Source organism: Streptopelia decaocto, assembly GCF_964273445.1.
Source record: "Streptopelia decaocto genome assembly, chromosome: 1".
NCBI lineage: Eukaryota > Metazoa > Chordata > Aves > Columbiformes > Columbidae > Streptopelia > Streptopelia decaocto.
The window spans coordinates 53539534-53553792 of NC_138663.1; the positions used below are offsets into that span (position 1 = coordinate 53539534).

The window sequence follows — 14259 nt, forward strand, 5'->3', positions numbered from 1 at the left end:
GAGCGAGACTCTCATGTCCATGATTGTTATTCTGAATCCTATATATGAACAAGCCAAAATATATGCCTGGGAAACTCTACACCCATCTAATACTGTGAAGATAATATTAAAAGATTAATACTGTTAAGACATATTTTTAAAAATATTGTTTTAGGCTTCATAAACATACTGAATTTCTGGGTTAAATTTCAAGGGAAAATAAAAAGGAAATCTAAACTGTCTCACTTGCTGTCACTAATCTATATTTGCATGCTGTTCAAGATAGCTGTGTTTGGTATTTAGGTGCAAATAATTTCTATTAAGAAAATTAGTTTTCAGAAAAAACTATTATTTGTCCTATTATTTATTTTCATTATCTGTTTCTCTTACCTTCTGCAGAAAGACCTTGGACATTTACGCCTCTGGCTGCCAGAAAGCTAAGGCAGACGTCAACATTCTCAATCTGCAATATGAACAGAAATAACAAGCAGCATAAGACTATTTGACAAAATGTAGAAATGCAGGGAGAAAAAAAAAAAAAAAAAAAAAAGAAGCAGCCCAGGAATGAATACTTTACATTCATCGCATAGTACAGCTCTTTACCAAAGTTTAACAAGAATGATTACTGCTAATTGGGGAATTGATATAAAGCTTTCATTGTCCACTTTGGTGCTTAAAAACAATTCATAAATGCCCGATCCAGAATGGCATGCTGGCAAATCAGCAACCCACCTACTTAACATGAAACTGCATTTTATGTTTTGCAAACAAGTAGCAATGAAAGCATCCATAGAATATATGTCTGGAGATGTTGGTGACTGAACTAACTAAAAAATGTAAGCAAAAACCTCCAACAAAAGTGTTAGTAAAAGTATTTCCTTGCAATGCTGTAGAAATTCTGTGAAAATGATGTAACAGCAGTGGTTTATTCTATTTTTTCCTTCAAATCTTATCCTAAATAATTTTAATTTATTTAACGTTTATGCTTCTCTGAAGAGTGCTTGCTTAATGAAGGACACAGTGCTGACTCTTGTTGGCGGTTTATAAGAAATCTACAGTTAAGACCAAGAACTTTAGCTAAGAGAAGAACATGTAGCCTAAACGTAGATCAATTAAAGGATAAAACTTCTGCCTCTAAAATGAGTAATTACAGAACAAGTTTTACTCCTTTCATACGTCTTTTTCTAATAGATTAGGGAGCCAGAATGTTCCAAAACTTTCTCTTGAATCACCATGCCGAGCTGGTTCCCCTAGCCCTCCCAGGTTCTATTACATGAAGCAAACATTCACCTAAAAATGTAAAATCTTCAAACTAATAACTTTGTCTTTAAATATGCTGTTATGTAAACATGAAAATATGTATAGACAGGTGTCCTATGTCAAACATCTTCAACAGACTCGATTGTAGAATACATTTTTTATGTAGATGGATTTTTTCAAGGCAATTAGAACCACAAAAGTAAAACTAAATGTTTAACAATGTATTTTAAATACATATTTTCATTAGAAAACATTAAAATAAAGAAAGGAATATTCAACACAAAACCACCAACCTGCAGTAGATCAAGTCCACACAGTTAATTTTATTTGTACGTTTACACATTTTACAATAACTCATATCAACAATGTTCAACCATCAAAACATGATAGGTAAATCCATTCCTTGAATAAAAACTACTTGATCCTTGGCAGTATCTTCCTCTCCTAGGAGGAAGGACTTTTATTATTGTTGTCTTTCTATGACTGTAGTTCTGCCTTTGTTTTCAGACAATGATATTAGCTGAAAGGAAGATAAATGTTCTATTTACTACCAACCATAGAAGTTTGTATTACAAGCTCACACAGACTCTCTTGATCCACAAGTAGTATTTATAAACTTATAAATACCTGCAATTTTTTGTATATGTGCTTTTTAGGGACAATAAACTCCAAAGCATTAGTAAGCAGATTTTTAATAAAGTCTTTTCAAACACTTGTTTTCAAAGACATGCCACCATTTATAAGGAATGATAATCTCTCTCCTAAATCAATTTAAAAAAAAATGCCCAAACCAGGAAGAACACTGCAGCTAACACTAACTGAATTTACTCCAAAATTGGGGTTTACCGTAATGCTTTTATAAATCAGTTTGGTGTCACCAATTGGTAGAGCTATGAATACAGAATAATTGTCCTAAAATCAATGGGGTCACTCCAACTCTGGGGTAGTACAGTAACCGCAGGGAGTCAGGCCTGAACTCTATTAATTTCTTAAATGTTTATGTACATTTACATCATGAGAAAAAAAAACAAAACAAAACAAAAAACCAACCAACCAAACAAAAAAACAAATTAAAAAAAAAAAAAAGAAAACCCAACCAACCAACCAAATAAAAACCCCAAAACAACATACACACAAAAATCCCCCATAGACCAAAATGAAAAACAAAATAACAAATAACCCACAAAACTAGGCCATTTCATAAGGTGTAGAGATGTAACATGGTTAAGCCAGTTGAAAGTTGGCTGCAACCAAAATAGGAAGATCTGCTTCTTCCTCACCTCCTCTTCCTCCCCAGCATGGGGCTCTGCTGCTGCTGCCTCTGCTGGGCTCCGGCGTGTCTCCGAGAGCACCAGGAGCTGGCTCCCTAAAGAAAACTCACCCAGCAAATAATGCAAATATATTTCAGTCACTCTGGTTTCCCGTGTGGTCAGATGAGCACGGGAGTCAGCAGAGGGGAGGGCATGTCCCAACCTGAGTCAGGCATGGTTTGGGAGAGGAAAAGTGGTGCCACTCCTGATGGCAATGGGAAGGTGCTGGGATGGCTCAGCCCCGACCTCTAATTACAGCCCTGCATCATTCGTGAAATTAACACACATGATCAGAATATTTCTACTCGACCTTTAAACAATGTCAACTGCATAAGAAAACAATTTGAATGGAAATTTTCCTGTCCTGAAGTATTTAAAAGAAATGAAGATTTGTTTGGATATTAGCTGTATAACTGAGTGCCTCTTTGAACTTTCAAATCAACCGCAATGCAGAATCAGCTACTTCAAAGATGGGAAATTTTGCTCCACGACTAAGTATTGGAAGCCAAAGGAAAAAAAAAAAAAAACCAAACAGAAAAAAAGAAAAATCAGACTGATGTCAGTAGTGTCCATATCTCCAAATAATTGAAACATTTCCTAACAGACCTCCTAACATAACCAAGATGTTTCTCATTATTGTCATGTGCCCAATGCAGTAGTTTAGGAGACCATAGCTATAAACAAAACCTAATTTATTAGGGAACATTTGGACAATAATGTGTTGTGAAAACATCTCAATATCTATCTGCAATCCTGAATATTTAGTAAATAGTAAACATAATACATAAATCTTAACAAACATTTAAGGTGAAAAAATATCCTACAGAAAAGACACCTGGTTACTGTACTGTATGTATGTACTGTATGTATCTACTTCTACAGCATGTGTCTTTGAAGTCACGACTCTCAAACTCTCAGACAAAACTTGTCATTATTATGAACACCAATGACTCAGTATACCGCAGAACTACAAAACAAATTCTGTTTTCCTTCATAGTTCACTAAGAGAACTATGATAGAAGCCCTAGGCCCAAAGTCATCCCGCTCAGTGGTGGTGTATGAAGAAAGAGCAGTGGCCAACTTTCAGACAATAGACTGTGGTTGCACTGTTAACATTATAATAAAGTCTTGTTATGACTCGTGAATTGAGCAAGTTTGGTGTGGCAAGTCACAGCCACATAATACACTGAAAATGTCAGAAGATGACTCTTACAGTCAGTTTTCTGATAATAACTGCAGTTACTATAGAACTCTCAGGAACTGTTAGGAAACTCGACGAGATGTGCATTTATACATTCCTGGGTTATTTTCACTTTCTTTCCTCTTCACTCTAGAAAATGTTTGCCTTAAAGTTGTCTGATTTTGAAGCTTTCAGTGTGTCTCTAAACGTTGTTTTAATTACCCACTTCTTGCGATGGCAAACCACAGTTATTCTTTGAACTCAAACCCTAGCAGCCCCAAACACTTCTCATTCAAACTTACTAACAGATGAGAGTAATTTTGCAATTACAAAAGTTCTAAGGGATTTCAAGCAGCTTCCACTCCTCAGTACTGTTTCAATCAAGAGTGGTATGAATCCCATGTTTACTTAAGTAATCAGTGGTGGGTGGTTATACACTGGGGTAAACTCTTCCTAGAACTGACACTAAGCATGTAAAACTCTACCTGCTTATACACCAAAGGCTGAAGATTTTGCATTGTGACACTTAACATAGACGTTTAATACAATTTTATATCTTACATATGCCCACAATTCTGTAATGAAATTTGCTTGCAAAAAGCATGGGTTTATAACAGAGCTGGTGTTCCCCATTAGTGAAAATAGTATCAGCAGAATTACCAAGTGCTGTAGCAGAAGATGCTTTTCATTACAGTACAGAATTCAGGATATACAGACTGCCTTACATATCAAGAGACAGAAATTGACTCAAATTTGCAAATTTGTTTCTACAGGTAGATGTTGCCATGATCAGACTACTGCTGAACAGCTCTCCATCACTGTCAATTCCTAACATTTTTTGCTTCAAGGAACTGATTTTATATTAAAGCTTCAAAATAGTGGAAGAAGTGTAGTATGTTGAACAGCAGGTCTGACACATTAAAAAGCTTAAAATCTATAAATGGGATAAAGAATTAATGACAGAATAAACCTTAATTGCTATGTAGATATTTGTCCACTTAGCTATTCAACTGTGTTGAAAGCCAATCAGCACTACATGAGATTAATTTTAAGAGGTAAAAACCCTCTGTCTGATAATAAAATCACTTTCTTATCAAAACTGAAGAAAGGGTACAGACAAACTCAGCTAAGATGATTATTTAGGAATTAAGATCTGCAGTCATCATCAGGTAGATAACACCATTTGATGCTTTTTAAATTAAGCCTACCGAGTTATTCTTAAAATATATTAAGCTTCTTCCATAAATCGGATCATTTTAAAATTGTTCATACACACAGCATTATAAAAAAAAACTCACCTGAAATACTTATGTCATAAGCACTAGTGAGCCCCAAGCTATTTCTACATCCACATTTTAAGGGAGTATAGAGCAAATTATGATGTACAATTAAGCAGGAATATGACAATTCTGATATTATTAATACATTACATGGCATACAAAGAAGATAAATTACAAATCTGCTGTAACATATTACATTGCGTGGTTGTGGGTAATCTGCTTTTGACTGGAAGCTATTTGAAATTTTACTGACAGAAATAAATCAGTAAACCAGACTGTGGGTCTTGCTTGTAGATAAACATTAGTACTTAATACCCAGCAGTTAGCAGACTTACAGGAAGAGCTCATTTGTGGGATTGAACTCACCAGTGACTCAACATATAGAATATGTCTATATAGTATAATTATTTTTGCTGTTAACAAGATTAGCTTTAATCTCTCTTGTCTGGCACTTTCTTTACTTCCAAACAAATTTAATTGTGGGATGCTCAGAAGACAAGTAGTGATGACTAATACAGCTTCACGTTTTCCTGTATTTAAAAGCTCTTGAAAAATATCTTGATTTGACTGACTCTCTCGCTAAGTTTATGACAGTATGGTTTAGAAGAACATATAGACACATATACAAGTTAGTTGTTATTTGAATACTTCAAGCTGGATTCCTCCTGCTGAAGAATGGGATACCTTTACAAATATGACACCTTATTATTACAGAATGTTTTTATACATATATGCTCATAAAATACTCTTGATTATTTTAACAGCAAAAGTAAAACAATAATTTCTCTTAGCACTTAATTCAGCACTATATTCTGTAGGTCTGTGTGTGTTCTGACATTCTGATTCATGACCTAAAGCCTCAGATAAATTTGGGAAATTATTTGCTCTGTAGAAGTTTTCTCATTCTGCTGATGGCTGATTAGGGACACTTATGGAAATAGTCTGTCACAGAAACCCAGAGAGCCACATATGTACTCACCTGCCAGAGCACAGAAACTCCATAAAACTGTTCAGTATTTGTTGCTCCTTTTTTTTCAATACCAATATTAAATTGTAGTCCTCTGAGATTAGTATTACAGCATGAGATATTCTGTGTCACAGTAATTGTATTTCAAAAACACTTTACCAGCAAGATTTCTTCCTAAATTTCCCCAGAGTACTACCCTGAGCTGAGACCTGTATTTGACTCCTTCTTTCCCATGGATATTCCTCACTAACAAAATTTGTGGAGGTCAATGGATTTAAATTAATCTAGAATTAGAAAATAATTTATTGCTATTTAACAGCTGATTCTCATTCAAATTCTGTAGCACTAGTAGAATCAAAATTAAATAAAAATACAATTCAGGCCTTACAGGTAGCATTCTGGACTCAAAATATTCACAACACACGGAGTATAAAATTAATAAAATGAAAAGTGAAAGAGCAGATACTATTTGTCTGTCTGACTTTCACTTGACCTAAACATGGAAGCAGACACTATCTTCTGAGTTCTTGCTGCTTCCTTAGTAGTAGGTGAAGTGCCGGTTCTCTACTCTTAATTGCAGGCTCTAAAAAGAACAGAGATTCAGGCAAGTAACCAATATGCCTTCATGTGTGGATAAAAGCATTATTGGTGCACATGTTGGAGCTGGTGAGAGAATGAAACTGTTCATGGTAGACTTAGTTATTTGAATGCTCTAGAAGAAACTGCAACATTTTTTACTGTAGATATGGCCTAAGCTCTGATCTTCCCTTGCCTAATAGAGACCAATATGAGAACTGGTCATGTACACTTTCACAGATACCTCTTTAAACCTACCACACTCACTACCAAAAAGTCTATTTTTTGGCCAAACATACAGTCTTGTACAACCTGCTACATCTAAAGCTGTTCTCAGAAGTTGAGAAGGACAAGTTCACTTTCTGTTCTTAATTGACTCATCCATTGCACACAATGTGACTTGTTGACTAGTCACTTGTGGTGTGGGAAACACCCAAATTTTTCATTTCTCTTGTAGCTTTGTTCTTTCTGAGTTTTCTTCCCAGCTGGTTTCACTAGTTCATATTGCTGTTATGACGCTGTTTAAAGCATAGGGATAGAAAGCTACAAGACAGAGATATAATGAGAATATGCTTGCAGTACTATATTCACATTTTTTTAATCCTCATTTTTATCATTAAGATTATTTAACAAAGCCAGATTTCATAAACCAGGCAGGTGGACATTCAGATTTTTTCACTCTGTATGAAATAGGCAGAGCTTCAGTACTGCCTTTGCCAAAAAATAAAAGTCAAACAACTCAGGAATTTTTTTGCATTTCAAACTAGTGATAGCTGAATACACTCGCTGCTATTCTACTCACTATCATGTCTGCGCTGTACATATCTGTACATACTAGGATTTCGTCAAGCTGCGTATTGGGCCCAAACACCCACTTCTGATAGCCGGCTTACACCAAGGGGGTTCAACTGAAGCCAAAAGCATCTTTCCAAATTAAAATTGCTATATCAAAATGGATTACCCGGTCCTATGTCTTTATCTGCCTGCCTATCCTTTCTTCAAATACCATATATTCAACAGTGTTTAGGAGTCTAGGTGATTCTTAAATTATCACTGAAACAATCTTCAGTAACTGGAATCCCCTGTTCTTCTCTTAAAAACAGATGTTCATCACATCTGAAGTTCTGCTCACCTCTTTAGGAAAATTATAAAGGGTAATACAATAAAAATATAAAGAATCTCTAATGTCTTTGCACATATTCTGTGGGACAAGAGGTATCTAATCCATAAAAAGTGACCAATTTTGATTTATTTGCTATAAAATATGGTAAGATTTATTGTAATTATTTGTAAAAGTACCAGTCAGTACCCTCAATCATTATAGAAAACACCCTCTATGCCATGTGCTTCATTCAGTTTGGCATTGTTGTTGATTTACCTGTTTTATGTGAAAAGCTGTCAAGAAATTTTAGTTCCAAAATTGTTGTAGTATTTGCATTACACTGTATTGCTGTATGATGTTATCAACAATAGCTGATTCCTAGGTATTCGAAAAGGAAGGATCCTGCTGCAGAAAACATGTTATCTCAAATTTATCTCTACTATAGCTAGAACGAAAGACTTTCAAAGTGAAAAATCTAAGCAAATTCCTATGGGCTTATTTTACAAGTATTATAGTTGAAATATAACAATGAGACTAGTTTCTTTTTTATATTCCACAGGTTAAACTAGCTTAATACACTTGAAAGCAAGTCATCTGCTTTCTTCTTTCTTGAGTATTTAAAGCTGGGTATGTTTATTAACGTGTATGTGTTCACACTAAATTAATACTAAAAGATTTTTATGGAGCAAGACTGTCTGAAAGTCTTTATTTCCATCAAGATTCCCCACGGAGAAACTGTACATAGTATTATTACATAATAAGAATATTTTTTGCTACTTCTAGAACTACTTAATAAGGACAATTTGAAGACCAGAGTACACACCCAAATTCTTCCAAATCCCAAACTAAATACAATGGGAAAAATGTGGTCCAGAGTCACACAAAATTTAGAGAGACCTGACTGAGGAATCTCTGGTTACAAATTTGCAGTCTCTGTACAAGAGCCCGGTATGGCAGGCTGCACGTTGCGCTGTTCCCTTGACCAAAAACTACCGAGACTGGGTGAAATTTGCCGTGAATTCTCAGTTCATTTTGTAGAAATGGGGGAATTTTGAAGAAAGGGAGAACTGGGAGGTAAACAAGCTCTCCAGTAAGCCTTGCAAAATACAAAGAAAAACAGAGACTTAAATATCACATTGTTTATGTTCTAATAACATAACAGGTTATTGCAATATTTTTTTTGTAACTATACTGAAAGACAATGTCAAGTTTCCATGGGTGGTGTAAATTTGAAAACCCACCCAGATAAAACAGGTGTTAGCAGTCCTGCTGGGAGATATTAAGCGCATTTTGCTGACTTGCTCTTGCACGTGGCCTGTTACCTCACTCACATGCAAGGCACATTCCATTTTTCTATGGAAATTATAGTGTATTTCACGGTGTTAAGCAGAATACATTGACACGCACACACATTTGGCTTAACTGTTTTCTAACAAACTCCTCGTTACTTGCAGTGAATAATATAAGGAACATTTAATAAAAATAACTATCAGTGAACTATATAACATCAGTCCAAAAACTGTTCCAAACTCAGCATTGACTTTGCAATAAGAGACCACGTATGCAGATTAAAAACTGATTTACTGGAGGCATTTGGGGAGAATGTTACCTTAGAGGATAATAACTACTGGTATGTTGAAGGCCTCCCAGGCAAAAATTTTTAGGAAATGATGCAGGAGTTATTTAATTATTAGTTATTTTTTGAGGAAAGGATTATAGTGTTTTTTAAAACTGAAATACCTTCCACTTCCTTTTCCAATAGATATTAAGGAACATGCACATCAAATTCTTCCAGCATGCACTCCAAACATGAAATATGACCAGTAAACCCAGAAATGTGAAAACTGATTAACTTCTCAAATACTTGGAGAATTCAACAGACATATGTACTGACCTGCTAATAAAAGAATGTATGAGGTCACTGTTGAGGTCAGAGTATAAGCTGGAGTGTGTATTATTTTAAATAAAATGTTACAGTGGGAAATCTATCCTTTTTGTCATGTCAGTCCTGTCAGAAACATAAAAGCAACCATAGGTGTTGCAGAATTTTCACCTAGCCCCTGGCTTGGTGCTTGGAAAGCTTGAGGGGAATGGGAGATATTCTCTGTAATGGCAAATACAAATTTTTTGTTTGATGTCTTTTCTGTTTGTGCATATCAACGATTTAATGAACAATTCGGCTATTACAAGCATTAACCTTAATCATAATTTTTAGCTGGCCAAATGTAACATTATGAACATCTGCTGGTCATTTTCATATTAAAAAAAAAAATAACTATGAATGCAAAATTTTACTCTGTACACCTATATAATGGTGTGATCCTTCTCTTTTCTGCCTTTCTTATCCACTATTCCTTCTGTGTCTTGTCTGTGTTTCCGCTACCTGGTTCTACACAGTAGCAGAAAATATGATGATAATTTCTGTAGTGCTTTTGAGCTGCTATAATAGAAATTGTGAGAATAAAGTGTTAGATTTTTGATTGGAGTATATTGCTGAATTTGGTCCTGAATTTGGATTCAGAACACCATGAATGTATTGCAATATCTTTGCATGAATTTCTTAGAAAGCTAAAATATTACTCCAAAGCAACATGGATCAAAAGAGAAGAGCAGGGAAAAATGTTCTTCCAGGTTGCAAAGTACCTCCCTATTTCAGTGCTTCCATCTCCGCAGGCCTGTGTCGACCGTCACCATGAAAGAGCCCTATACATTCACTACGAACACTAAATTGAAAGTAAATACTATCCTGGGAGGACATTTTTAAAGGCAATGATAAAAGGAACCCTGTTCAAACACAGTGTTTTTTAAAGCAACACGTTACTTTAGTGAGCCAGTCTACAATTTGTTTTTTAGTTACGCAACACTTCTGAGTCAGCAAGGCACAAGCATCTAAATATTTATGGAACTTGGCAACTTCCAAAAATTGGTGTAAATGCACAGTTCTTTAAAACAGAGGACTTTCTCTTCATTAGGTCAATAGAGAGTCTACAACACAGTGGTTTTTTACTAGATTTAAATAAAATTTTGAAAGCATTCAAGTTCCTACTTTAACCACTATTTAGTATGTAGCACCATCATTTCACCCAACGAAAAAAGCAGCTTTTAGAAGCAATGGCAATTACAACCAGTGACACGATGAGTCCTTTAAAAGATAAGTATACAGATAAGCTATGAGGTATTTCACTGCATCTCTTGAACTTTGCAAATGGAATCCATCCAGATGCACTTTATGCTTTCTTGATTACACCAAGAGTCATAATGTTACAGTTTAGCAAGAGAGACACTGATAATTTTCTCTTATCCTTCTAGCCTTTTGATTTTGTAAACATCCTGATTTTTTTTTAATTAGATATATTTTGAATATTACCATGGAAAATACTTATAGACATTGAGCTCATCAGAAGGAAAGTGATAAAAATACTTATTATTAACAATCTCTAAAAGTACAGCCCAGAGATGTCTGTAGGTCTAAAGTTATGTGGCAGGTCCTCCAGCTGGAACTTAAAGTGCTGGGGAAATTATATGCAGGAGAGAACATAACTAAGTTGCTGATATTCCTTTATGTTTAGTCTTCATTTTACTGACTCAAATAGATCTAAACCCTGAAGAAAAAGACTCAAAGGAAACAAAATCAATGATGAATTGATGTCATAGGTTATTAAACCTTTTAAAATTAAACTACAGGCCTAATTGAAAGACTCAGATTCAGGCTTTCACTTTTGCTAGTGTGCCTGAGCCTTGTATTGTATACTATGTTTAGCATTATATATATATATATATATATATATAGGTCATGCTGCATATGTTTTATACTATGCTTATAAACAGCTGTTACAGTTACCTTTTTGTTCTATGATAATAACCATGTGAAGCATTTTACACATTTTCAGAAGGTCTTGTGTCTAGATTCTCAGTTGAGGAAAATAAAAGTGCCTCGAACCATGGAAGGCAATGGGGTATCTGCTCTCAAATTCAATAGAGCCAGGATTGTTTTTTAATTCTTAGTCGAATGTTATAACAAACATCAGAAGTATTCGAGCCTATAAAATAAGGCCTGAACAAACAGTTATTGCTTGTTGCCACTTCACTTCCAGTTGTAGGCAATGAAGTGTGAAGTGCAGGAGGAAGCAATGTTTTCAAGTTACAAAATACAGCCAGTATTACTTGAAAAATGAGCATTTGCTGGGCTTTGGAGGGTGTGTGTGTCTTCAAATATATTAATTTATATGATGTAACAACATAAATCTTTCAAAACTGTTTATGCTAACAAATCCAAATAGAACCCTTATATATACAAGAACTGCACATATGTTTACTGTGGACTGTTGTGGCTCATCTGTCTATGAACTGAGAGCTTTAAAAACAAAACATATCAAAACTACACTAATTTAAAGTTACCATTGTGAGGTATTATTGAGAAAATCTGTGAATGACAGGCAAAACAGCCCACTAGACTGGAAAGCTGGTTAGCTAGTTATGTGTGCAGTTAGAATACATAAAATTGTAGATAACTTTATGAACTATTATTTATATCACATGTAAATAAGTCTCAGCTCTCAAGTGTAGAAACCCTGGGACAAAGAAAATTCTTGTGGCACTTTTTCCCTAGAGGAGAATGTCATTGAAATGCTCCCATTGTAATTCCGAAGAAACTCTAAAGAATCAAGAGGTATGAATAATTCAAATACGGTTTCAATTAGCTGACAATACAAGCCTAAACAAAGCATATTATACTTATTATAGAATTAAAGACTGCCAAAAGCTACAAGTTAAAATACAAACATATTTCTATTTCAGGAAGACTTTTTAGATTCAATTTTTAGGACTGCACAGGTTTGGTGCTGGTCAGGGTGCCATCTGAAATAATTTATAAGAACCACATAGGTAAACAAATCCTCTAAGTTGATATCAACTCTTTATAGCAAAAAATATTTTTGATCAGTTTGTGAGACTGAATACAATCAAGTCCTGACACAAAAAATATATCTTGGCATGACTCTCAAACTGAAGCCTGCCCAGACTAATTTATATCCAGACACTGGGCCAACTTAAAATAAGTGCAACTTAAAATAAGCATATCTCTGATTTATGTCATATGATCATCTGTGGATCGTATGGTCAGCAGACTCCTCAGACTGGGAGTGTTTTAAATAATTTCTGCACATCAGAAAGCTGCCAAATAGATTACTGTCTTTATGCTATTTATTTATGCTGAAATAAAAATGGTTGCACTGTATTCTAACGATTTGTATGTTAAGTTTCAGGTCACAGTGGATTTAAGCAGACAAGTTACATAAAAAAAGAAAAAAAAACATAAGAAGATTGTGTTAATACTAATTAACCTGATCAAGAGCCTTTACATGAGAAAGGATTAGTTAATACTGTTGAAATAAGCAGCCTTTGTGGTAACTTGTCTGTTCTACTGCTAGCTTAAGCCTATTTACCTTTGTGTACATTAATAGTATTGCCTATAATAGGGTCATTAGCTGTAACAGAATTTATATTTAGAGTTAACATCAGTATTTAAGTTCAGTTCATTGTTGCCAAAATCTTTACTAACACAGAGTTTCAGCTGCCCAATGGTACCTCATGTCATTCCAGACTGGGCAGATCCACAGGCTCCTGAGAGCAATAGAAGGTTGGAAGAGCAGTAATTGCAATCAATGAAAAAAAAAAGTGCCTTCTCTGCACCCAGTCCCATCACTGTGGACATGGCTATAAGAGACAGAAGGGTTTTTTTCTGAGAAACCCAGCATTCTTCATTTTGACATGTGATGGAATAAGCAGTGATCACAACAGTAATGCACAAATGAAAGAGGAGGCAAAGGAGTATCCTCTAGTCCCCCTTCTAGTTTCTCTAATACAATAACTTTAGATATTGGGGAAAGAGGAGGACAATGGAGAAAAAAAAGAATACTGGGGTCACTTGTTCTTGCTAAATAGTTGCTTGCATTGCCATTCTCAGACAGGGAATATTAGCCAGAGGGACACTGCTCTGATGCAGCAGTGTATGCTCATTCCTATGTGCCAGCAATAGGGCACTGGGGAGAGGCTGCAGGGGGAAGGGCTTTGTAACAGGGTTCAAAGAGGAGTTTATTCTTTGGGTATAATTACTGCCAAATAAAAGAGCAAGTTTAGACAGGTTACTATGCATAAAAGTCAAGGAACTCCAAAATGGTAAGTCTGTAAAAGATGCTGTAAAATCAAGCAGATTTGGCATTCTTTCCATGAAACTGGCTAACATTAGCTGCAGCAGATATAGGCAGCTCCTGTTCCAGCAAAGATCAAGGGCAGAGGGAGAAAATACATCTGGACTGATCATAGTAATTTCAGTATGTACTTAATTTCTGTTGTATCCCTTCAGTTTCTAACATTGTAACTGTATTACATTCTGAAAGTAATGAAATATTGCTGAAAAACTTTTATCTGTGCTGAAAAAGCTTTATCTGGCATCAAATTTTTGGTACTTTATGTTCCAGAAGGAGAGCAGCGGAAGGTTGTCAAGTCTTTTAAAATGAATTTAACAATTACAAATGTAGAAGGAGAGGGTGGTTTTTGTTACCATGTTAGTTTGTAATTAACACACTACATCATTGGGACATTGT

At 35.1% G+C, this 14259-nt stretch overlaps 1 protein-coding gene across 6 annotated transcripts in view; it reads right to left on the bottom strand.

Annotated features, from left to right (window-relative positions):
• The window catches only part of NAV3 (neuron navigator 3), a 268312-nt gene that overhangs the window by 163565 nt on the left and 90488 nt on the right, over positions 1-14259 (bottom strand). For all 6 annotated transcript variants that reach the window (XM_082055777.1, XM_082055776.1, XM_082055774.1 and 3 more), the window contains one exon: positions 370-442. In XM_082055777.1, coding sequence (XP_081911903.1) covers positions 370-442 — 73 coding nt within the window. The remainder of the gene's footprint in view (positions 1-369; positions 443-14259) is intronic.